General features: G+C 41.8%; 1 protein-coding gene across 8 annotated transcripts in view; it reads right to left on the reverse strand.

The window, feature by feature from the left end:
• LOC124607049 (histone deacetylase 6) overlaps nt 1–22,362 on the reverse strand; it is a 325,114-nt gene that overhangs the window by 184,064 nt on the left and 118,688 nt on the right. For 7 of the 8 annotated variants that reach the window (XM_047139241.1, XM_047139228.1, XM_047139261.1 and 4 more), the window contains 2 exons: nt 18,379–18,438; nt 6,651–6,740 (listed from right to left, as the gene is read on the reverse strand). In XM_047139241.1, coding sequence (XP_046995197.1) covers nt 6,651–6,740; nt 18,379–18,438 — 150 coding nt within the window. Of the gene's footprint in view, nt 1–6,650; nt 6,741–18,275; nt 18,336–18,378; nt 18,439–22,362 lie in introns of all 8 variants that reach the window. The other variant, XM_047139236.1, reaches the window with a different exon arrangement.

Below are 22,362 nucleotides of genomic sequence, written 5' to 3' on the forward strand. Positions count from 1 at the left end.
ACCAGCAGTGCTCAGAAAGTGATTGTTAAATACTGCACATATATCTGATTTATCAGTAACAGAAATATTTCTACTACGAACTGACTTTATATTGTCAACATTGTGCTCCTGACCACACACTTCCTTCACAACTGACCATATGGTTTTAATTTTATCCTGTGAATTAGCTATTCTATGTGCGTACCACATACTCTTTGCCTTCCTAATAACATTTTTAAGCATCTTACAATACTGTTTGTAATGGGCCACTGTAGCTTGATTGTGACTGCTGCTAACATTTTGATATAATTCCTGCTTTATTCTACATGATATCCTTATCCCACTAGTCAGCCACCCAGGCTCCCTTTCACTGCTGGTACCCAGTTTAGAATGTTCTAATGGAAAACAACTCTCAAATAGCATGCAAAATGCATTAAGGAAAGCATTATATTTGACATCTATGTTATCAGCACAATAAACATCCTGCCACTCTTGTTCCTTGACGAGTTTCTGCACAGACTACCTAACAGATCAAAACGAAAATTTCTGTTCCGACACTGACAATGTTGAGTGTTTATGGAAAAAGTTCAAAGCAATCGTAAAATGTGTTTCAGACAGGTACGTGCCGAGTAAAACTGTGAGGGACGGGAAAAACCCACCGTGGTACAACAACAAAGTTAGGAAACTACTGCGAAAGCAAAGAGAGCTCCACTCCAAGTTTAAACACAGCCAAAACCTCTCAGACAAACAGAAGCTAAACGATGTCAACGTTAGCGTAAGGAGGGCTATGCGTGAAGCGTTCATTGAATTCGAAAGTAAAATTCTATGTACCGACTTGACAGAAAATCCTAGGAAGTTCTGGTCTTACGTTAAATCAGTAAGTGGCTCGAAACAGCATATCCAGACACTACGGGATGATGATGGCATTGAAACAGAGGATGACACGCGTAAAGCTGAAATACTAAACACCTTTTTCCAAAGCTGTTTCACAGAGGAAGACCGCACTGCAGTTCCTTCTCTAAATCCTTGCACAAACGAAAAAATGGCTGACATCGAAATAAGTGTCCAAGGAATAGAAAAGCAACTGGAATCACTCAATATAGGAAAGTCCACTGGACCTGACGGGATACCAATTCGATTCTACACAGAGTACGCGAAAGAACTTGCCCCCCTTCTAACAGCCGTGTACCGCAAGTCTCTCGAGGAACGGAGGGTTCCAAATGATTGGAAAAGACCACAGATAGTCCCAGTCTTCAAGAAGGGTCGTCGAGCAGATGCGCAAAACTATAGACCTATATCTCTGACGTCGATCTGTTGTAGAATTTTAGAACATGTTTTTTGCTCGAGTATCATGTCATTTCTGGAAACCCAGAATCTACTATGTAGGAATCAACATGGATTCCGGAAACAGCGATCATGTGAGACCCAACTCGCTTTATTTGTTCATGAGACCCAGAAAATATTAGATACAGGCTCCCAGGAAGATGCTATTTTTCTTGACTTCCGGAAGGCGTTCGATATAGTTCCGCACTGTCACCTGATAAACAAAGTAAGAGCCTATGGAATATCAGACCAGCTGTGTGGCTGGATTGAAGAGTTTTTAGCAAACAGAACACAGCATGTTGTTATCAATGGAGAGACGTCTACAGACGTTAAAGTAACCTCTGGCGTGCCACAGGGGAGTGTTATGGAACCATTGCTTTTCACAATATATATAAATGACCTAGTAGATAGTGTCGGAAGTTCCGTGCGGCTTTTCGCGGATGATGCTGTAGTATACAGAGAAGTTGCAGCATTAGAAAATTGTAGCGAAATGCAGGAAGATCTGCAGCGGATAGGCACTTGGTGCAGGGAGTGGCAACTGACCCTCAACATAGACAAATGTAATGTATTGCGAATACATAGAAAGAAGGATCCTTTATTGTATGATTATATGATAGCGGAACCAACACTGGTAGCAGTTACTTCTGTAAAATATCTGGGAGTATGCATGCAGAACGATTTGAAGTGGAATGATCATATAAAATTAATTGTAGGTAAGGCGGGGTCCAGGTTGAGATTCATTGGGAGAGTGCTTAGAAAATGTAGTCCATCAACAAAGGAGGTGGCTTACAAAACACTCGTTCGACCTATACTTGAGTATTGCTCATCAGTGTGGGATCCGTACCATATCGGTCTTACGGAGGAGATAGAGAAGATCCAAAGAAGAGCGGCGCGTTTCGTCACAGGGTTATTTGGTAACTGTGATAGCGTTACAGAGATGTTTAATAAACTCAAGTGGCAGACTCTGCAAGAGAGGCGCTCTGCATCGCGGTGTAGCTTGCTCGCCAGGTTTCGAGAGGGTGCGTTTCTGGATGAGGTATTGAATATATTGCATCCCCCTACTTATACCTCCCGAGGAGATCACGAATGTACAATTAGAGAGATTAGAGCGCGCACGGAGGCTTTCAGACAGTCGTACTTCCCGCGAACCATACGCGACTGGAACAGGAAAGGGAGGTAATGACAGTGGCACGTAAAGTGCCCTCCGCCACACACCGTTGGGTGGCTTGCGGAGTATCAATGTAGATGTAGATGTAGATGTTTTAAAAAACTCTCTATTGCTGTTGGATTAGCTTTCCTACATAGTTTGTAATTATATGTGACATAATATGTGTATGTTTGAGTACAAAAGTCTTTTAGTGTTAAAAATTTGTGCACCGTGGTCTGAAAGGCCATTCACACTTCTACTAACAGTATGCCCATCCACTTATGAAGAATGAATAAAAATATTGTCTATGGCTGTGCAACTGTCCCCCAGCACCTTAGTTGGAAAAAAAGTCTGCATCAGATCATACGAATTTAGGAATCTATCAACATCCTTTTTTTTTTTTTTTTTTGCACAATCATATACAAAATTAATATTGAAGTCACCACATATAATTAATTTCTGGTACTTCCTATAAAGTGCCACTTATGACTCATTCAGTCACATCAAATGTCAACAGGAACAAAACGGGACCAAGTCAAGCAAGAACTTAGAACTGAAAATTTTTAGCACTGATCTCTTTCACAGAGGCTACAGATTTATGGTGTAAAAATGCGAAAAAAGGAAAATCGGAGAATGTAAAATCAAAATTCCATTGTATACACAACTGACCTCTTGTGCTACAGAGAGGTCTTTCTCAGCCAACAAAGCCATACTGAGAGAGACAATATAAAAAATTTCACTTCACAAAAATTAGGAATGTAAGTAACTGTGTATCACAATACCAAAATGCACCAAGAAATTTTACTAGTTGTAACTTATTAGCAGGAGCTTTGAGTCCACTGACCCCAAATCACTGCCAATTCCGACTTCAGTTGTGTCAAGCGAGAGCTCATTGGAGGGCAAGCTGAAGGTTTGTTGTTTTTCCTGGTGGAAACTAGTTCTGCCTCGTGCCGGTGATGGCCTTGTGTTGGTTAGAAGCAGGCCAGATGAATGCCTGTAACCAATCTGTCTGCAGCCTACACACACACTGGACCTACACATGGAGTTCTGGTCTATTTTTATCTGCGATTTTATATGACAGCAGGAGCACTCTCACGGTTATTCCACACATCCTGACAACACATTTATATCTCAATTTGGTGATTCGATCTGCTGTCCTGCCATTCATGAACAACATTCCAGGGGGTGTTTTCCAGCATGATAATGTTTACCCAGAGAGTGGACATGTTGCCTTGGCATGCTCAGTCACCAGATCTGTCTCCAATCATCAGACGACAACTCCACCACTATCCATAAGAAGCATTAACCATCCACATATTTACCGACCTAGTAATTCCATGCCACAGATTGAGATTGAGCACCTGTGCGACACAATGCATGCATGTTTGCATGCTTGCATTCAACATTCCAGCAGTTCTGTTGGTTATTAATGTAAGAGCATTTCATGTTTCCGATAGCTCTTATAGTGCTTATATTAACATGTGAAATTGCAACATCAATCGCTTAAAATACCTGGGCAAATATATTCATGTAATTTCATTAATCTAAATTAATTATCTTTTGGTGCTGGGATTTTATATTCTGCCAGTGTATATCCAAAATGCAGAAACAAAGAAAATTCACAGCAAAAATGCTGAAACAGGCAAAGAATTCAACTACTTAATGGTAATCAAAACTTGACAAGTGGATGGAACTAAAATTTTTTTGGATTTAATCTGTAAAACCGAATGTCACATTGATAAGGAAATTCGAAATACGTAAAACTAGAAATAATCTGCCTCTGTAGGTAGTTTTAATGTTCAATTATTACACAATGTTAAATACATAGATCATTCTTAAAACTCAATAGATGGCCAGGAATCACTAGACAGAAATTAGAAATAACGAAAAGCAGAATCAAGGTGGAGAAATAGATAAGAGAAAAGGTAAGAGTTCAGGATGCCACAGCGACTATCATGAAAATGGAGATATGTGGAACATACACAAGAAAGACCTTTTTTCCCAAATGTGGAATTCCTTAAATAGGGGTTTACTTCAACAGCACTGGAAGTGTGAGCAAAACCTAAATTGGAACAGTTTTAAGATATTTCAGTACTCTTTGATCAAAAATTCACTGTGTTGGAAACTAAAATATAGATAGCATCGAACTGACAGATCTTCATTCATATTCAAAAAATGTTTCATTCGGCTAATTGCACAGGAGGAACAAGATCAGTAAAAAAACTGTTTTCATTGATAATAGTAGTTTTCTTATTTCTTGAAGCACGATGTATTGACAGGAGTTATTTCTACTGCTGACTGAAGCTGACTAGAGCAGAGCAATTTAATGAAACAAATCTTATCAGTATCAAATTCTGGCAAAACTACAGCAAATTTATCTGCTGGTAACTGCTTCTTTCTGCACTGTCCTCACCACCATCACAAAAATCTACTTCGACTTGCTTAAAAGTAAAGATATCACCACAAGAAACAATCCAGAAATATCTTACTTGCTAAAACTTGTGATGACTTTCCACTCTTCTTTACGAAAATAATGATCATCTACAGCAACTAACAGTGTAAAATAGCCAGCTTCTTAAAATCAGTCCAATGCAGTCTGTTGATTCCATAACAAATGTGCTCAGACAATAACAAACAGCCCAGCCCATAAACAGCACAGCCCATAAAATGTTCAATTTCATTACTTTTTCTGAACACTCATTCAATAGTTAACTTTTACACAGTGAATTATGTCTAGGTCCTGAGATGTGCTAGACATGGATTTAGCAGGACAAAAACAATGATGTTTCTTTGGATGTGGAGACCATCAGTTCAGAATAAGAGCTCCTTGCTCTGATATAAACTTTGTATTTAAACATTTAAGAAATCCTGCTTTGCTCGAAGCATTTCTACTGAGAAAGAGTTTTTTTATGTTCTTAAGATACCAGGTTTTAAATTTCTTCATCAGAAGTAAAAAACACACACATTCACACAAACACAACTTTCACACATGTTGCCACTGTCATTTATTGGCACTAAGGCCCAACACAAGTTTTTTTTTTTTTTTTTTTTTTTTTTTTTTTTTTTTTTTTTTTTTTTTTACTTCTGATGGAGGATTTACTCTGAAAGTTGAATATTTCTAACATTTTTCTTCATTGTGCCTGTCTATGAATCAATGGCTGTTCTAGGTTTTTAATCGCAATCTACTGTCTCCATGTTGTTATCACTCCAGGAAGTTCCATTGTTAAATCATAGTTTTAAACTTCAAATTATTAATTCTGGAAATTTTCCATTTTCATTAACTTTAACACAAAATTATGCATCATTTTTTCTTTGCTATTTTTATCTTAGTCGCATATTTTCACTTTAACAGAGTAAATGTCAGTTGGAAGTAATGAGTAAAGCAAATCCAATTCCATAAAAAAGAAAATGTTTCTGGATTCTTATCAGCCATCATAAAGTACTAGTCTTTCAATATTCCATTGACTCCACATAAATTTATTGCATTTCTAAACCAGTAGGGACAGATGTATGGTGTGCCCAATCTTGGGTGTGATTCCCCATCTTCACTCGCAATACAATTTCACCTGAAGGAACAGTTGGTTCGTTGATATGACGGATGGGACTAAACAGCAAGGTCATTAGTCCCATTGGATTAGGGAAGAATGGGGAAGGAAGTCAGTCACGCCCTTTCAAAGGAACCATCCTGATTTAGGGAATTGCAGAAAACCTAAATCAGGATCGCCAGACACGAGTTCAATCCATCGTTCTTCCGAAAGCATGTTCAATGTGTTAACCACTGCGCCAGTTCGCTAGGTATAGAATGTATGCACTCCCTATTTCATGAAGCAGTTTAAGAGCACTATTATCATCCTTTGGAAGACAAAAAAATTATTTTTTGTATTTTAAATGTAGAAACCTTAGCTTCAACATCCACATTCTCTTATTTTTCCATAAAGTACGAAAAGAAATCTGTACCAAACTATATTTCCTAGCTGTATCAGCTGTATTGCAGTTGTTATGAGATTACAAGGAACAGCAGCTGGTAAATTACAAGTTTGTTTCATTTACTGGTTACTATCGTACCTAAACTTTCATGTGCATGCAATTTGACATTTTGATAAACAACAGAATGTGGTGGTGATTTTGTTTATTATCAGAGCGATTGCTATGTATATTCATAAAATGAATGTAACAATAAATTTCAGAATATGTCACTTACCTCTAGCACCACAACAACTTTTCCACTTGCCAGACACATTAGAGAAGACAGTAAATGTGCATAGCACACAGGTGTTATGTTCATTTCCCCCTGAAAATGATAAAAAATGTAAATTTCTTCATGTATTCCTGACAGCAACAGTACAAGGTAAGCACAAAATACACAAGTTAAGCACAAAACACAAAAATTCATCAAAATTTGATGAAGAATAGAGGAAAGGGAATGTACAGAACAACAGAAGGGCAATAGCAGATGCATGGACAGAAGGGATGCATGGGGAAAGAGAGAAACACGTATAGAGCGTGAAGCAGGAGGCAAGACAAGAAGTGTGTACAACGACGGACAGTAGAAGAACAAGTCAGCAGGTGTTGGGCAGAGGGGTCGATTGTGGAGGAGATTGTGGGCAGAGGGTAAGTGTGTCGGACAGGGCTGTAGAAGGGAAGGCAGGAGGGGGACATGTGAGGTACATGGGTGGCTATGTGGAATAGAGAGGGCAGGGCAGGAGGGGGGGAGGGGGGGGGGAATGGAACGGGGTCACATTTGGGATTGTGAGGAGGCCAGGTGGAGCTGTGTGGAGAGAGGCGGGCAATAGGGTATGGAAAGAACAGGGAATGGGGGTCGGGGGAGACAGGAGGGTAGGGGGGAGCAGCTGCCAGGGCTGGGGAGGGGACAGAGATAGGCAGAGAAGGGGAGGGGAGAAGAGGGATGAGCAAGGAGGGGAGGGTCCACGAGCAGAGGGGCAACGAGGGAAGGGGCAATGTGGGAAGGTGCAGGGGGACGGGGATGGGCAGGGGGAGAGGCCAGGGAGGGGCAAAGAGGGGGAGGGGCATGGCGAAGGGCAATGGTGAGGGGCAAAGAGGGCAGGGAGAGGGGCAGGGGAAGGGCAAAGAGGGCAGGGATAGTGACAGGGGCAGGGAGGGAAGGGGCAGGGAGGGAAGGGGCAGGGAGGTGTAGCAAGGAGGGAGGGGCAATGAGGGTAGGGATAGGGGCAGGGGCAAAGAGGGGAGGGGCATGGGCAGGGGGAGGGCCAATGAGAGGAGGGGCAGGATAGTGGCAAGGAGGGGAGAGGCAAGGAGGGGAGGGACATGGGCAGGGGGAGGGCCAAGGAGGGGAGGGGCACAGGGTGCGGCCGGGGAGGGGCAGGCGGAGAGGGAAGGGGACGGAGGAGGAAGGGGACGGGTGGGGCATGGGGAGGGGCAGGGGGAGGGGCAAAGAGGGTAGGGGTAGGGGCATGGGCAGTGAGGGGAGGGGCGGGGAGGGGCGGGGAGGGGCGGGGAGGGGAGGGAGCGCGGAGGGGCGGGGAGGAGAGGGGGCGGTGAGGGGAGGGGAGGGGCGGGGAGGGGCGGTGGGAAGGCGCGGGGCGGGGAGGGGCGGGGCGGGGAGGGGAGGGGCGGGGCGGTGGGAAGGCCCGGGGCGGTGGGAAGGCACGGGGCGGGGGGGCGGGGGCGGGGGCAGGGGGCGTGGGCAGGGGGCGGGGTCAGGGGGGCGGGGGCAGGGGGCGGGGGCAGGGGGGCGGGGGCAGGGGGGCGGGGGCAGGGGGGCGGGGGCAGGGGGGCGGGGGCAGGGGGGCGGGGGCAGGGGGGCGGGGGCAGGGGGCGGGGGCAGGGGGGCGGGGGCAGGGGGCGGGGGCAGGGGGGCGGGGGCAGGGGGGCGGGGGCAGGGGGGAGGGGCAGGGGGGAGGGGCAGGGGGGAGGGGCAGGGGGGAGGGGCAGGGGGGAGGGGCAGGGGGGAGGGGCAGGGGGAAGGGCAGGGGGGAAGGGCAGGGGGGAGGCGCAGGGGGGGGGGAGGGGGAGGGGGGAGGGGCAGGGGGGAGGGGCAGGGGTGGAGGGGCAGGGGTGGAGGGGCAGGGGTGGAGGGGCAGGGGTGGAGGGGCAGGGGGGAAGGGGCAGGGGGGAAGGGGCAGGGGGGAAGGGGCAGGGGGGAAGGGGCAGGGGGGAAGGGGCAGGGGGGAAGGGGCAGGGGGGAGGGGCAGGGGGGAGGGGCAGGGTGGAAGTGGCAGGGGGGGAAGTGGCAGGGGGGGAAGTGGCAGGGGGGGGGGGGAGTGGCAGGGGGGGGGAGTGGCAGGGAGGGAAGTGGCAGGGAGGGAAGTGGCAGGGAGGGAAGTGGCAGGGAGGGAAGTGGCAGGGAGGGAAGTGGCAGGGAGGGAAGTGGCAGGGAGGGATGGGGCGGGGAGGTGGGAGGGGAGGGACGGGGAGGGGAGTGGGGGGGAGGGGTGGAGCGGAGCGGGGGGAGGGGGCAGGGGGTAGGGGGCCGGGTGTGGGAGCAGGGGAGAGGGGGCGAGGGGGATGGGAGGGGAGGGGAGCGGGGGGGAGGGGGAGGGGAGTGGAGGGGAGCGGGGGGAGGGGGCAGGGGGGAGGGGGCAGGGGGGAGGGGGCAAGGGGGAAGGGGGCAGGGAGGGAATTGGCAGGGAGGGAAGTGGCAGGGAGGGATGGGGCAGGGAGGGATGGGGGAGGGTGGGAAGGGGCAGGGTGGGAAGGGTCAGGGAGGGAAGGGGCAGGGAGGTGTAGCAAGGGGGGAGGAGCAAGGGGGGAGGAGCAAGGGGGGAGGAGCAAGGGGGGAGGAGCAAGGGGGGAGGAGCTAGGGGGGAAGAGCAAGGGGGGAGGAGCTAGGGGGGAGGAGCAAGTGGGCAGGAGCAAGGGGGGAGGAGCAAGGGGGGAGGAGCAAGGGGGGAGGAGCAAGGGGGGAGGAGCAAGGGGTGAGTGGCAGGGGGGAAGGACAAGGGGAGGAGTGGGAGAGAGGCAAAGGGATTAGCAAGGAGGGGAGGGGAGGGGATTGGAGGGAAGAGGAAAGGGGCAGAGTGAGGAGCAAGGGGTAGACAGAGAAGTCACAACAGGGGGTGAAACATGTGACATGAGTAAGATATGGTGGGTGTTGTGGGTGACATATTGGGGAGTGTTCTATTACAGAGAATCTCATAAAGAAAAATATTTCTTGTGTGAGCAAAAGTACAATATCAGAACCTGGTTTAGAAACAGCACTGAAATATTTAACTTTGCTTTTCTTATGTTTGCAGAAGTTGAACTATACTATAAGGTATGTATGCATTTTATGTATGACATAACTTATGTTTAAAGCTCTATGAAGTAGTAGTCTTTTGAATTATTTTAACAAATGTAAAAACTGAATTCTGCACCATCTCACAATGGCCTATCTTTCTTTCATCTTTTTAAGAACTTATCTACTGAACTCAAATTTGTGATACAATTTTTTAAGACAAACCATGTAAAGGACGGCATAAACCTGTAACCATAGTTTAAAATACTAAGAAAGTATACAATGTAGAGGACAGGTTCCACTCACCATATAGTGGAGATTTTCAATCGCTCACAGATACAACAAAAATACAGCTAAACAAGTAAGCTTTCTGTCAGAAAGTCTTTTGAAAGCATGCGCACATAACACACACACACACACACACACACACACTCTCTCTCTCTCTCTCTCTCTCAAACCAATTGCACACAAATGACAACTCTCTCTGGCTGCCTTGGAAACCAGAAACAGTGGTCCTGTGTCAGAAGACTGCGAAAGCTTATTTGTTTACCAACTTTTAGTTGTGTCTGTATGTGACTTAACATCTCCACTATATGGTGAGTAGCACTCTATCCTTTTCATAATACTGCCATTATTCCATCCGTAATTTTCCACTGTTCAAAGAATAAAATGTAGATTAAACAATCATTGATTGAACGATCATTGATTGAACAATCATTGGTTAAAAATGTATGATACAGATGATCGAATAGTGAAATCAATAAAAGGAGAAAGTTTTATACGAATAACTACAATAAATCTTAATGGAGGCTGGGAGGGATTCAACGAATGGTGAGCAAAAGCAAACATGGGAAATTATCTTATCATGAATGATTGAGCAATTTTAAAAATAATTCAGCTGATTTTGTGCAAAAATTTCTAATTGTGATTATGCTGAGCCTACTACCTCACATTTAAAAAAAAGAGCAACCATAGCAGTGAGTAAATGCCTGTGGCCCGACACCAAAAAAACCAACACAATTAGCTGGGAAGATTAATTTTAGGATGCCTGGGATTAAAAGATAATATTCTTACTGAAAATCTTGAGTTGTTTAAGATAATACCTAGTGAACACCAAAAATGTTTTCTGGACCAAATAGTTGAAAAAAATATTTCTAGAAGCTTGGAAATTGAAAGTCATCTTTCAACAGCGCAGTGTGCATCTCTTCTCTGACATTCATTGCACTAAAAACATTAACTCACAACTGTAAGAAAAGAATAACATTCCACCAGTTTATTTGATACGTCACGTATACTGCAAAACAAAAGGGTTAAGCACCCTGAAGGGGAGGACGAAATGAAATTAAACATCATGTAGGTGACATAATAGTCTTTAGAGATACAGCAACTGTATTGATATTTACGGTTCCTCAATCACTCCAGATCATGTTCAGATTTACGTAGTTGTTCAGCATATGTGGTTCTGAGTAGATATGACAGGTTGCTGACACAACTATCTAGATCTGGAGAAGATACAGTGTGATCAAAACATGTAATCTAATTAAAAATTTGCAACTCGGGTGGAACAATAAATGAGAATTATCTTAAATTAAGAATGAAACTTCACGAGTTGAGACGGTATGTAATGTTAATGCAATAATTACAATCTCAAGTCAAATTCACCAAGAACTTGGCAGTCTGAGCCCACTTATCACTAGGACATCGCACCCCCTCTAGCCTAGGTGCATGGATGCTCAAATTATTCTCAGGGTTAAGACCTGGCTGAAACCCAAAGTGAAAAGTTCTGAGATATTTAGTGAGTCAAGGAACATATAAAGGAAAGAAAGAGGAGGGGGAGTAGGGGAGCATTCACTGCAGCTGATAAAAATATTGTCTCTATTGAGGTCAAAGTTGAGTGTGACAGTGAAGTTATCTGGTCAGTTATAACAGGTCTATGTTAAACCAAGCTAATTGTTGAATTTTTTATTGGTCACCAGTCTGCTGTGACAGCTCTAGAGTCATTTAAAGAATTTCTATTGTCAGTAGTGCATAAATACTCAGATCATGCATTACTAGTTGAAGGCGACTAACCTACTGAGTATAGACTGGAATGTCTAACCTACTGAGTATAGACTGGAATGTCTACGGATTCAATGTAGCTGGTAGACACAGACAGTCATGCGAAGTACTTTTGAAAACAGTTTCTGATAACGGTCTTGAGCAGCTAGTTCAGCTGCCCACACACAATGGAAATATCTTAGGCCTTGCAGCTACAAATAGTCTGGAGCTTATTAACACAGTAAAGAAACGGGGATTAGCAATCATGGTGTAATTATAGCGACTTGGGTATAAAAGTTAATAATCAATCAAGAAGGATAGAAGAGTACTTCTGCTAGAAAAAGCAGACAAGCAGTTGTTAGCATCTCACTTACAAGTGAACTGACTTCACTTGGTTCCAGTAAGATGAACGTAGAGGAATTATGGGCAAAGTTTAAGCAGATTGTTAATTGTGGTCTGGAGAATTATGTGCCTAGCAAGTGGATTAAGGACGGAAAAGACCCACCATGGTTTAGCAATGAAATCTGGAAAATGCTGAGGAAGCAGAGGCTGTTGCACTCTCAGTTCAAAAGAGAATGTGCAAATGATGATAAGAAAAGGTGAGTAGAGATTTGTGTATATGTGAAAAGATCTTTGTGCAAAGCACACAACTACCATCACAGTCATACCTTAGCAAAAGATCTGGCAGAGAACCCTAGAAATTCTGATCCTATGTAAAATTGCTAAGTGCGTCTAAGGGTTCCATCCAGTCACTTGTTGACCAGTCTGGTGAGGCAGATGAAGATAGCAAACTGAAAACCAAAGTTTTAAATTTCACATTCAAGAAATCATTCACGCAGGGGAATTGTACAAACATATCGTCCTTTGACCATTGAACAGACTCCCCTATGGACAACATAGTAATAAGCATCTCTAGCATACAGAAAAAACTTAAGGAGTTGAAAACAGAAGTGATCAGGTCCAGATGAAATCCCAAATCTGTTTTTCAATGACTACTCTATGGCACTGGCCCCTTACTCAGCTTGCATTTATCTTGGATCTCTAACCCAGTGCAACGTCCTAAATGACTGGAAAAAATACAGGTGACTCCTGCCTATAAGAAGGGCAAAAGAACAGAAATGCACATTTCAGACCAATATCCCTAACATCAGTTTGCTCCAGAATCCTTGATCATATTGTCAGTTCAAATATAACAAATTTTCTTGAGACTGAGAAGCTTATGTCCACAAATCAGCAAGGATTTAGAAAGCATTGCTCCTGTGAAACTCAGCTTGCCTTTTCTCACTTGCTATGCTGTGAACTATGAATGAAGCCCAACAAGCAGATCTCTTTATTTCCAGATTTATGGAAAGCATCCGACACAGTGCCCCATCGCAGGCTGCTAAAGAAGGAACAACCACATGGAATAGGTTCACATATATGCGAGCAGCTTTAAGACTTCTTAAATAATAGAACCCAGTATGTTGTCCTCGGCAGTAAGTGTTCATTAGAGATTAGGGTACTGTCAGGAGTGCCCATGGGAAGTGTGACAGGACCCTTATTATTCTCTATATACATAATTGATTTGGCAGACAGAGTTTGTAGCAACCTGTGATTGTTTGCTGATGGAGCGGTGTACAGTACGGTGTCAAAGTTGAATGACTGTAGGAGGATACAAGATGACTTAGATAAAATTTCTAGTTGGTGTCATGAATGACACAGTAGAGAAATGTCAGTAACTGCGGACGAGTAAGAAAAACAAACCTATGATTTACAGATAAAGCATTAGCAGCATGCTGCTTGATACAGACACATCTTTTAAACATCTGGGCATAATGTTACGAAGCAATATGAAATGAAATGAGCATGTGACGATTGTAGTAGGAACGGCAAATAGTCAACTTCAGTTCATTGGGAGAATACTAGAAAAGTGTGGTTCATCTTTAAAGAAGACCGAATATAGGACGACAGTACAAACTATTCTTGAGTACTGCTCGAGTGTTTTGGAATCCGTACCAGGTCAGATTACAGAAAAAAAAGAGAAGAAATTCAGTGGTGGGCTGCCAGATTTGTTATTGATAGGTTCGAACAACACACAAGTGTTATGGAGATGCTTTGGGAAATCAAATGGCAATTACTGGAGGAAAGGTGATGTCCTTTTCCAGGAACAGTGTTGAGAAAATTTAGGGAATTGGGATTTGAAGCTGAATGCACAACAATTCTGTCACCTCCAACATACATGGCATGTAAGGACCATGAAAATAAGATACGAGAAATTAGGGCTCAAATGGAGGCAGACAGACAGTTGTTTTTCATTCAATCTATTTGCAAGTGGAACAGGAAAGGAAATGATAGCAGTGGTGCGGGGCACTTAGCTGATTCTGTGCACACTTCTGCACTGGTGTGCTAAAGAATAACACTGCAGCGTGAGTTTGTCTTGGTCAACATCACTAAAAGGTGCAGCACCAACAGATCACATCTTTTGCCTGTTGCAGCTAACACTCCACCATGCACCATGAAGTGCACTGCGGAGTATCAATGATGATGTAGATGTAGATTCGGTTGGGAAGGGCATCACAAAGCTGTTATCTCTTGTTTTGAGACAAGCTGTCCCACATCTGTTGTAACTGTTCCTCAATATGCTGAATACTGGCACTGGGACAGAGTTGACATCTGAGCTGATCCAACATGTTCCATAAAGAACACATCTGCGCATCTTAACTCAGGAACATATCTGTGGATCTTACTGCCCATAGCAGTACATCAACATCACACACACAGTTCACAGAGACATGGGTCACATATGAACAAGCGTTGTCCTATTGAAATATTCCACCACAATATTGTTGCATTGGAGGTAAAACGTAAGGACACAGGATACCTTTGATGTACCAGCCATGACTTGAAGTCATACCCAATGGCTCCCCACAACATAATGCCAGGAGTAACACTGGTGTGTCTCTCCAAAACATGGAGGAATGGGACTTTTTGTAACTGCACAGGTGTGATAATGCCACAAAACCATCCTATCAGCACAAATGTTGCTACTCTAGCTCATGGTGGACGTGCACCCCAGAAACCATGTAGCTGGGCCCTGAAAGAGGAAAATAAACTTGACATTCAGTCAATCTATGAGAGAGCAGAGTGTCCAAACACTGCACGGAGACAGGCACAGAGAAAGGCACAAACACAACCAGCACAAATAACGGAAACAAATAAGCATTCAGAACCAAGAGCATGGTGTGATGCAGAAGCCAGGTCTGAGCTAGTCAGTCTGAGCACAAGAACTGAACTTGCCAGATTTAGTGCCACTGGCAAGCAAGCACCTGGGCCAGTAGGTCTGCCCATACCACACTACACAAGCTGTCCACGAGAGCTTTCCTACAACTCTGCTGCTTAGATTCACACAGGCTCATCTGTTTTCTTCTGTATTCAGGATGGCAGCGATATTAAAGGACCTCTATCCAGGTCACCACCATACTCGCCAATGATGGTCAACAGGGATGGTGCAGACCCGTGATTTTCATTGCTGAACACAATGCGATGCCATTCATTATCAGTCTATGCTTCCTGGTCATGGCACCACTCCAAACGCAGCCATTGGTGGTTTTGTGTAAATGGCAATCTATGCACTGGATGGTAATTCCCTTGTCCAGCAGCTACTATTTTCTGACCATTGGTGCGGGATGACACACAATGCTGAAGGAAGTCAATTGCCTATACTCACATGGCAGATGAAGATGTGAAGGGGTTATGATGCGCTTGATTCACAATACATTGATCCTTCCTCATGGTGGTCAGACAAGGTTGACCAGAATCTTGATGAGAATGCCTTCCCTCACATTCCCTTGTAGCCTAATATCAAGTTACTGTCACATCCTGCCCCAAAAAATCTTGATACTCGAAGATTCGATAGCCAGCCAAATGGAGAGCCACAATGAGTTCCCCTTCAAAATTGGTCAGGTCCAGTATGCAGTCTATATGTGTCCTTCAAAGTGATTAACATCTAACATTGTTCATGCTCCATACATACCCTGCCAGGTCTGGTAATACCATTAACATGAACAAAACTAATGAATGCTGGTGGCTGTTCTATCTGTCAGAGAGAATTTCAACTCTAATCATTTACATACTGTGGATGAAATGTACACGTATGAAGTTACGTGGAGATCTCACCATGTCTTATGGGTACTTTACTTTTTTTTCTGGCAGTGTACATTCTCCATGGAAGATGATGGCACTAAAGTAACAGAAAATTGATGACCTGCTTCCAGTTATATAGCTGAGTTGTCACTTTATTTTATACGCATATTTCAAAGAACAACCTGGTCATCATCTTCATGTGCTGTGAGCTGTGGTGTTGTGTTTACTTGCTGCCTGGACTCTAATCAAACTGTGATCTGTTGTTGGTCCTGTGTCGCTATTTATAGCTAAATGAGAGTTCAAAACTATGCTAACTATGTACTTTGACATTCTTTCACTTTTCAGAACCAATACTGGTATTCTGCGAAATCTTTATTCTCTTAGTTTTTCCCAACTCTGGTTTGTGATATCTGGCAAGATATTAATTAATTCAGTGCCAGACACAAGCTATGTTTAAATTTAAAACTCTTGTCTATATTTATTATGTTTTCTTACATCTTAGCTTTAGTAGAATCGTTAATTACACCATCCCATATTCTTGGTAGTTTTAGTCTAGTGTATCCCTGATGTCCCTTCCATCTTCTGTCAACTGTTCTAATATTCTGCACCACGTAAGACATGCCATGCCAGATTTCAGATATCTATATCAACATTACAAAAAGAAAAGATGCTAAGACCATAAACGTTTCAGAAAATATCAGTACAGGCTCTGAAAAGCAGAAGAGCATATAGTGGGTGTAGGAAGTCAAATTCACAATCAGCTAGGCTATAAATAGCAGCACAGGACCAACAATATTCCACAATCTGGTTGGAGTCCAGGTACCGAGTACACAAAGTAGCACAACTCTCAGCATCCGAAGACTATGACTGGACCAGTTATTGAAATAATGAGCACAAAATGGAAACGGCAACTCAGTTGTACACTCAGAAGCAAATCATTAATCAATCATGCGATATAACATTGTTCTCACCACGAGGCATTCTCCAAAGTACTAGATTCTTTCACACATAGGGAATCAGCAGATTTTGAAACTGAGATGACATTTTATGAACTGTTTAGAAATGTTTCTACATTATTGAAGTGTTTTGAAGTGCGAGTGGATGAATTTATTTCAGTCGATGATAACACTGAGTGCAGCACTCAAAAAAATCACAGAGATGTAGATAACACATTTATTATGCGATCAATATTTTAGTTCCTGTCCTTACTACGTCAGAAATGCACATCATCACGTAAAGTATACACAGCTATTAAAATGTACCCTCCAAATGGCAAAATAAAGAAAACAATGGACGATATTTAACAATTTGTCTCATTTTAATGGTGAAAAAGATGAACATATATTTTCCTCAAAAACAGTATACTGTAAATCAAATTACCGTACTGTGGTAACATTTGACAAGCATCAAGATACAGATCCCACACAAGTGTTTGCCTCTGTAGCTGCCAAGGATTTACCCTTGCTTGGGACTCCTGAGCTGGGTATATTTAGCCTTGTGATAGCATCTAAGGAGTCACCTGAATAATTGGTAGCTCTTCCAAAGTCTGGAAAATTGTTATCAGCTAAGAGAATGATGTGCAGATCCTATATCCATGCAGTGCACATCCAAATTATGCCATTTGGGAGAAAACAATACAGAGATCTGTCAGCATTGCATGTTCCTCTGGGTTTGATCACAGCACCACTTTAATGGGAAAAAGTATTGCAGGCCCATCAGTTTAGTGTTAAGCTTTTTTCAATTTATGTCAAAATCTAGAGGCTTATCTTCCTGAAAAATGGTCTTTCAGTGCCAGACCGAGAACTTTTTACACTCCCTTTGTAATTTGCTGAGGCAAAATATGTCATCATCTGAAGATGGATTCAAACCCTTAACTGCCACTACAAAATTAATCAATTTGATGAGGCAATTTGTCTCAGTATTTCACTTCACCCCCCCCCCTTTTTCTTCCTAACATTTTACATTGGTCAATAAGTCTTATATCCATAAAGGATAATCTATTGGACATTATTTCTATCCAAAAACATCTTCATTGTGAAACATACATTTTTGCATCCTTGAGAACCAGTTTTTTTTCCTCTCTTTGTAATATTGAACCAAAAATATCCTTTTAAGTGCGCTTAAACCCATAGCAAGATTGTTGTATGTTTTCTTGTTCAGAAATAAAACTAATGAAAAGCTAATGAAAAAATTATCTAACCTCTGTTTAGTACATACTGTTTTCATGAATGAAGGAAGCTGCCAAAGCAAAGAAGCACTCTATCAGCATACACAGTTTCCCATATTCATCCATTACACACTCCATGCTGATATTTTACAGATTTAACAGGACTCTGCATTGTGATAGTACAAGTTATGGTGAATGCGGTTTTATCTGATTACATATTAACACATAGTTAACATTAAATATATAATCTTTTCTCATGCTCACAGCTTTATAAAATCATGTTATAAACCATAAAACAAAACTACCTTCTCATCGCCCAAAGCTGAGTCATAGCCCGCAGACACGATCAACAGCTCAGGTTGAAACTAAATAAAAAAAAAATAAAAAAAGTAGTAAGTAAATTCAAACCTCAGGGCATCCTATAGCAGCATCATATCCTGCTGATATCAGGATCAATTCTGGCTGAAACTAAAAAGAAAAATTATATTTAAAAAATTGACTGCAAACAAATGTTCAGTTCAAAATTTTAGTTATTTATTGCAATGGTAGTATCAATTATTGATTTAAAGTGGGAGAATCTTTTATCATGCAAACAGCAGTATATATGGCTTCAGTGTCAAAGAATTTTCTTTTTACAGTAAAGTAGTCAATACAGACAATATCACAAAACTATTTCCACTAATCTCGAGGAAGCTCTCATATTCTTAACCTGGAAAAGTGAGAAACGTGTATGTGCTAATGGAATATATCTGAATTATTATTTCGGATGACACTACACAGCTTGCCTCGAAGGCAGACAAACTTCAACAACTAATGAATTAACATACTAGAGCAAGATTAAAAGTAAGACAGAAAATCATTTATGATTTTATGAATGAAATAATGTAAAATCAACATCTTGAAAAAAAAATAGCGCAAATTAAGAGTGAAGTAACAGAAATGTTGGGAGTTCCTACATTTAGGGTGGGTGAAGACAGGAAATGGATGGGCAGCAAATGAAACACTCAAAAGAATGCTTTTCATAAACAAATATGGTTTCCAAAATACAGTTTTTCATAGGTCAAACAGAAAATTTTTTACTTGTGGTAGTAGTTCATTAACTTTTAATGGAAAAACTATTGAAAAACTGGTTGCTGCTGAGTAAGCAATGCATGCTGGGAACTATCGCATTTACCTGAGTATAAGACAACCTGGATTATAAGACAACCTGGATCATAAGACAACCACCACCTTTTCAAGAGGCTTCTTGAGAAAAAGTTATTTTTAACATATTCTGACTAATCAATATTGTAAACTGTTTTCCCGACACAAAGTATCTGTCTAAAGAGTTTACATCATAACTATTCTAAATTTATGCCACTTATAGTTTGCCTACATTTTGATAAAACAAGGAGAAACAAAATAAAATAAGAGAAATGTTATACATTAATGTGCAGACCGTTTTCTTTGCTACATTTTTTGTTTACTATTCCTTTCATCTGTGGTTCAAGATTTTTAATAATAACAACAACAACAACAACATTATCTGGCTAATGAAGTATATTATATAAAACAGAGAAGGAGCAAGAAAACACTAGAGTTATGCGCACAATGTAAGAAAACTAAGTAAATATGTAACGCACTCTATACTAGGTGAAACTATCAGCAAGATACATAAAACAGAGATGTTCGGTGATTAAAGTAGGCACTAGGAACAAATGATATGCCTAGCTATTTGTTTCGTAATTTTTATATTATCCTGTGTACTGAGAAAGCTGTTTATTATTTATCTCACTATCTATAAGATAGCCATTTGAGCGTATGTCAATTACTATCTCTTAACTTCTTCCTTTTTAACAATCAAACTTTTGTCATGTTTTATTTCATTGCTTCTTGTTCCTGTAAAGTCTCTTATAATTTATAAGCTCATTACAGACTTTACTGATTGTATCCCCCTTTATTTTACATCATATAATTAATCACTGAAGAATATGTGTTTGCCAATAGTAGCGACATCTGGCGAACTTCCAACACAAACGTTTTGTGGCTACTGTATGGCAGTTTATTTGGAACAGTAGTGCTGCTGACAAGATTACTTTTCTATATACTATTATTTATTTACATTTGACAATGCTGGCACTGATTTTGTGTTTAGCATTTGACGATGCCCCTATGGCTCCAGTATATTACACATATTTTTATAAAACATGTATGCCTCTTTATATTTAAAGCGCACAAATGCACATGTTGTCAGTAATAATTTTCATTGTGGTCTATTTTATTGTTTTAAGCTGCGAACAATGTGTTAGTGTATTTGTGTTTTTCCCATACTTTGCAGCAGATCTAAACATAGTCATTATAGCTCAAAACCGGTAGTCTGTTCTTGCCACTGTAATTTATTCACAACAATAATGATAGTCAACAAAAATAATTAATAACTGAGAATATAATTTGATTGGAATCTATTCACCAAGTGGTGACAGGACACACACACACACACACACACACACACACACACACACACACACACTCACACACACACACAAGAGGAGGTTTAACATACACAAGCTTTAAGAGCCAGTGACTCCTTCTGGCAGAAGAGTTGAAGGGGAAGGAAGAGGGCTGAAGGAAAAGGACTGGAGAGATTTAGGAGAAAGGGTATAGTTCAGAAAAGTCACCCAGAATCCGGTGTCAGGGAAGACTAACCAGACGGGATGAAAAGGAAAGACTTATTGTTGGGCACTGCACTGCTCAGGCTGTCTGTCGGCGTGAATACCACCCAGTTATCCATCAGGATGAATGGGCATAGGCAGAGGGTGTATACTGGCAATACACAACAGCTTGCTGCAGAGCATGCTCTACTCATGACAGTCATGACCTAAATGCCTCTTTCACCATGTGCGCCTTATGGATTCTTCCCCCCCCCCCCCCCCCCCCCCCCCCCCGACACCATTTTCTCAAAACTTTGCAGGTGGGAACTAGTGCTACATGTCCTTTGTTGTTGCCACCCACCTGGCCTTAATCTACGTTAATTTCTACTGTTCGGCATTTCTTCACAGTAACTACTCCTTTCTTCGCGCCATTTTAGTTTTCTACAGCTTCCATTTTCTGATCTGTCTATTTTCGACAGTCCCCCTCCCACCTCTGTTACAGACAATGCATTTAGCTTTTAGCTCTTCTTAACTCATGCACGATGTTTTAGTAGTAATCTCTGTCTTGCATATTACCCTGCCTTCCACATTTAAGCAACCGAATTTCTCATTTGCAGCTCAATAAGTAAATGATTACATTATCTTATAATCAAATCAAATTTTGATATGGATTCAGAATCAAGTAATGATTTTTGAAGAACAACATTTCCAATTTTTAATGTTAACTTTACTTAAAAAGCAACAATAATGTTCGTACACGGTACCAGTATCCCTCCATATATGATAACTTTTATGTAAACCTGCTCAAATACAACAATGCAATAATTTGTAAGATGATAGAAGTTAGTGTTATTTTTCCTGTGTTTTACAAAATTGTCAAATTTTAAGCAGATGGCTATTTCATAGTTTCTCACGTATCCCTTGCATTAGTGCCATGAGTCAAATGTCATGCGACTGTTCAAGCAACATTGATACTGTGTAAAGCGTTTTGTCTTATCGGGAAAACTTTAACCTGTTCAAATGCAAATATTATTTGCCCATCCCCATCATCCTGATTTCTTCCAAATAAATCAGCACATGGCCTTAATATTCAAAGCATCATATGTAAAGAGGATCCCTATATAGTCTATTAAACAACATAAAAATGTTAACCTCAGCAAGAATAACGACCTGTGAATATAAGACGAACCAGTATTTTTCGAATGATGAATTCAGAAAGAAACCTCAAATCTCATGTTATAATCAGGTAAATATGGTGCTATGAGAGCCCAGGGAAAAAAAAAAGTATCAGGAAACGGACTGTATTTGAGCCATATGACTTATTTGTTTAAGCTACAGTATCAATACTGTTTTCACTATTTAAAACACTTTCCTCACTTCCTACTGTACAGTATAAAAAGTTAGATAATTTCCTTATTATTTTTAATGTAACACTGAAAATAAGAAATTACTGAAAATATAATGTAAATGGATAGATAATCTACTCACCAAGCAGTGGTGGGAGAACATTCACACGAACAGGTTTGACTTCTACAAGCTTCGGAGCAGTGGCTAATTCTTCTGGCAGAAGAGTTGAAGGGGAAGGAAGAGGCATGAAGGAAAGGTCTGGAGAGGTTTTAGGGGAAGGAGTACAGTTCAGAAAAGTCACCCAGAACCCTGGGAGGGAGACTTACCGGACAGGATGAGAAGGAAAGACTGATTGTTGGGAACTGCACCCGGCGAGATTTGAAAACCTGAGAGCTTAAAAGTGGAAGACAGGGTA

This window comes from Schistocerca americana, chromosome 1 (assembly GCF_021461395.2).
Source record: "Schistocerca americana isolate TAMUIC-IGC-003095 chromosome 1, iqSchAmer2.1, whole genome shotgun sequence".
In the NCBI taxonomy this organism is placed as follows: domain Eukaryota; kingdom Metazoa; phylum Arthropoda; class Insecta; order Orthoptera; family Acrididae; genus Schistocerca; species Schistocerca americana.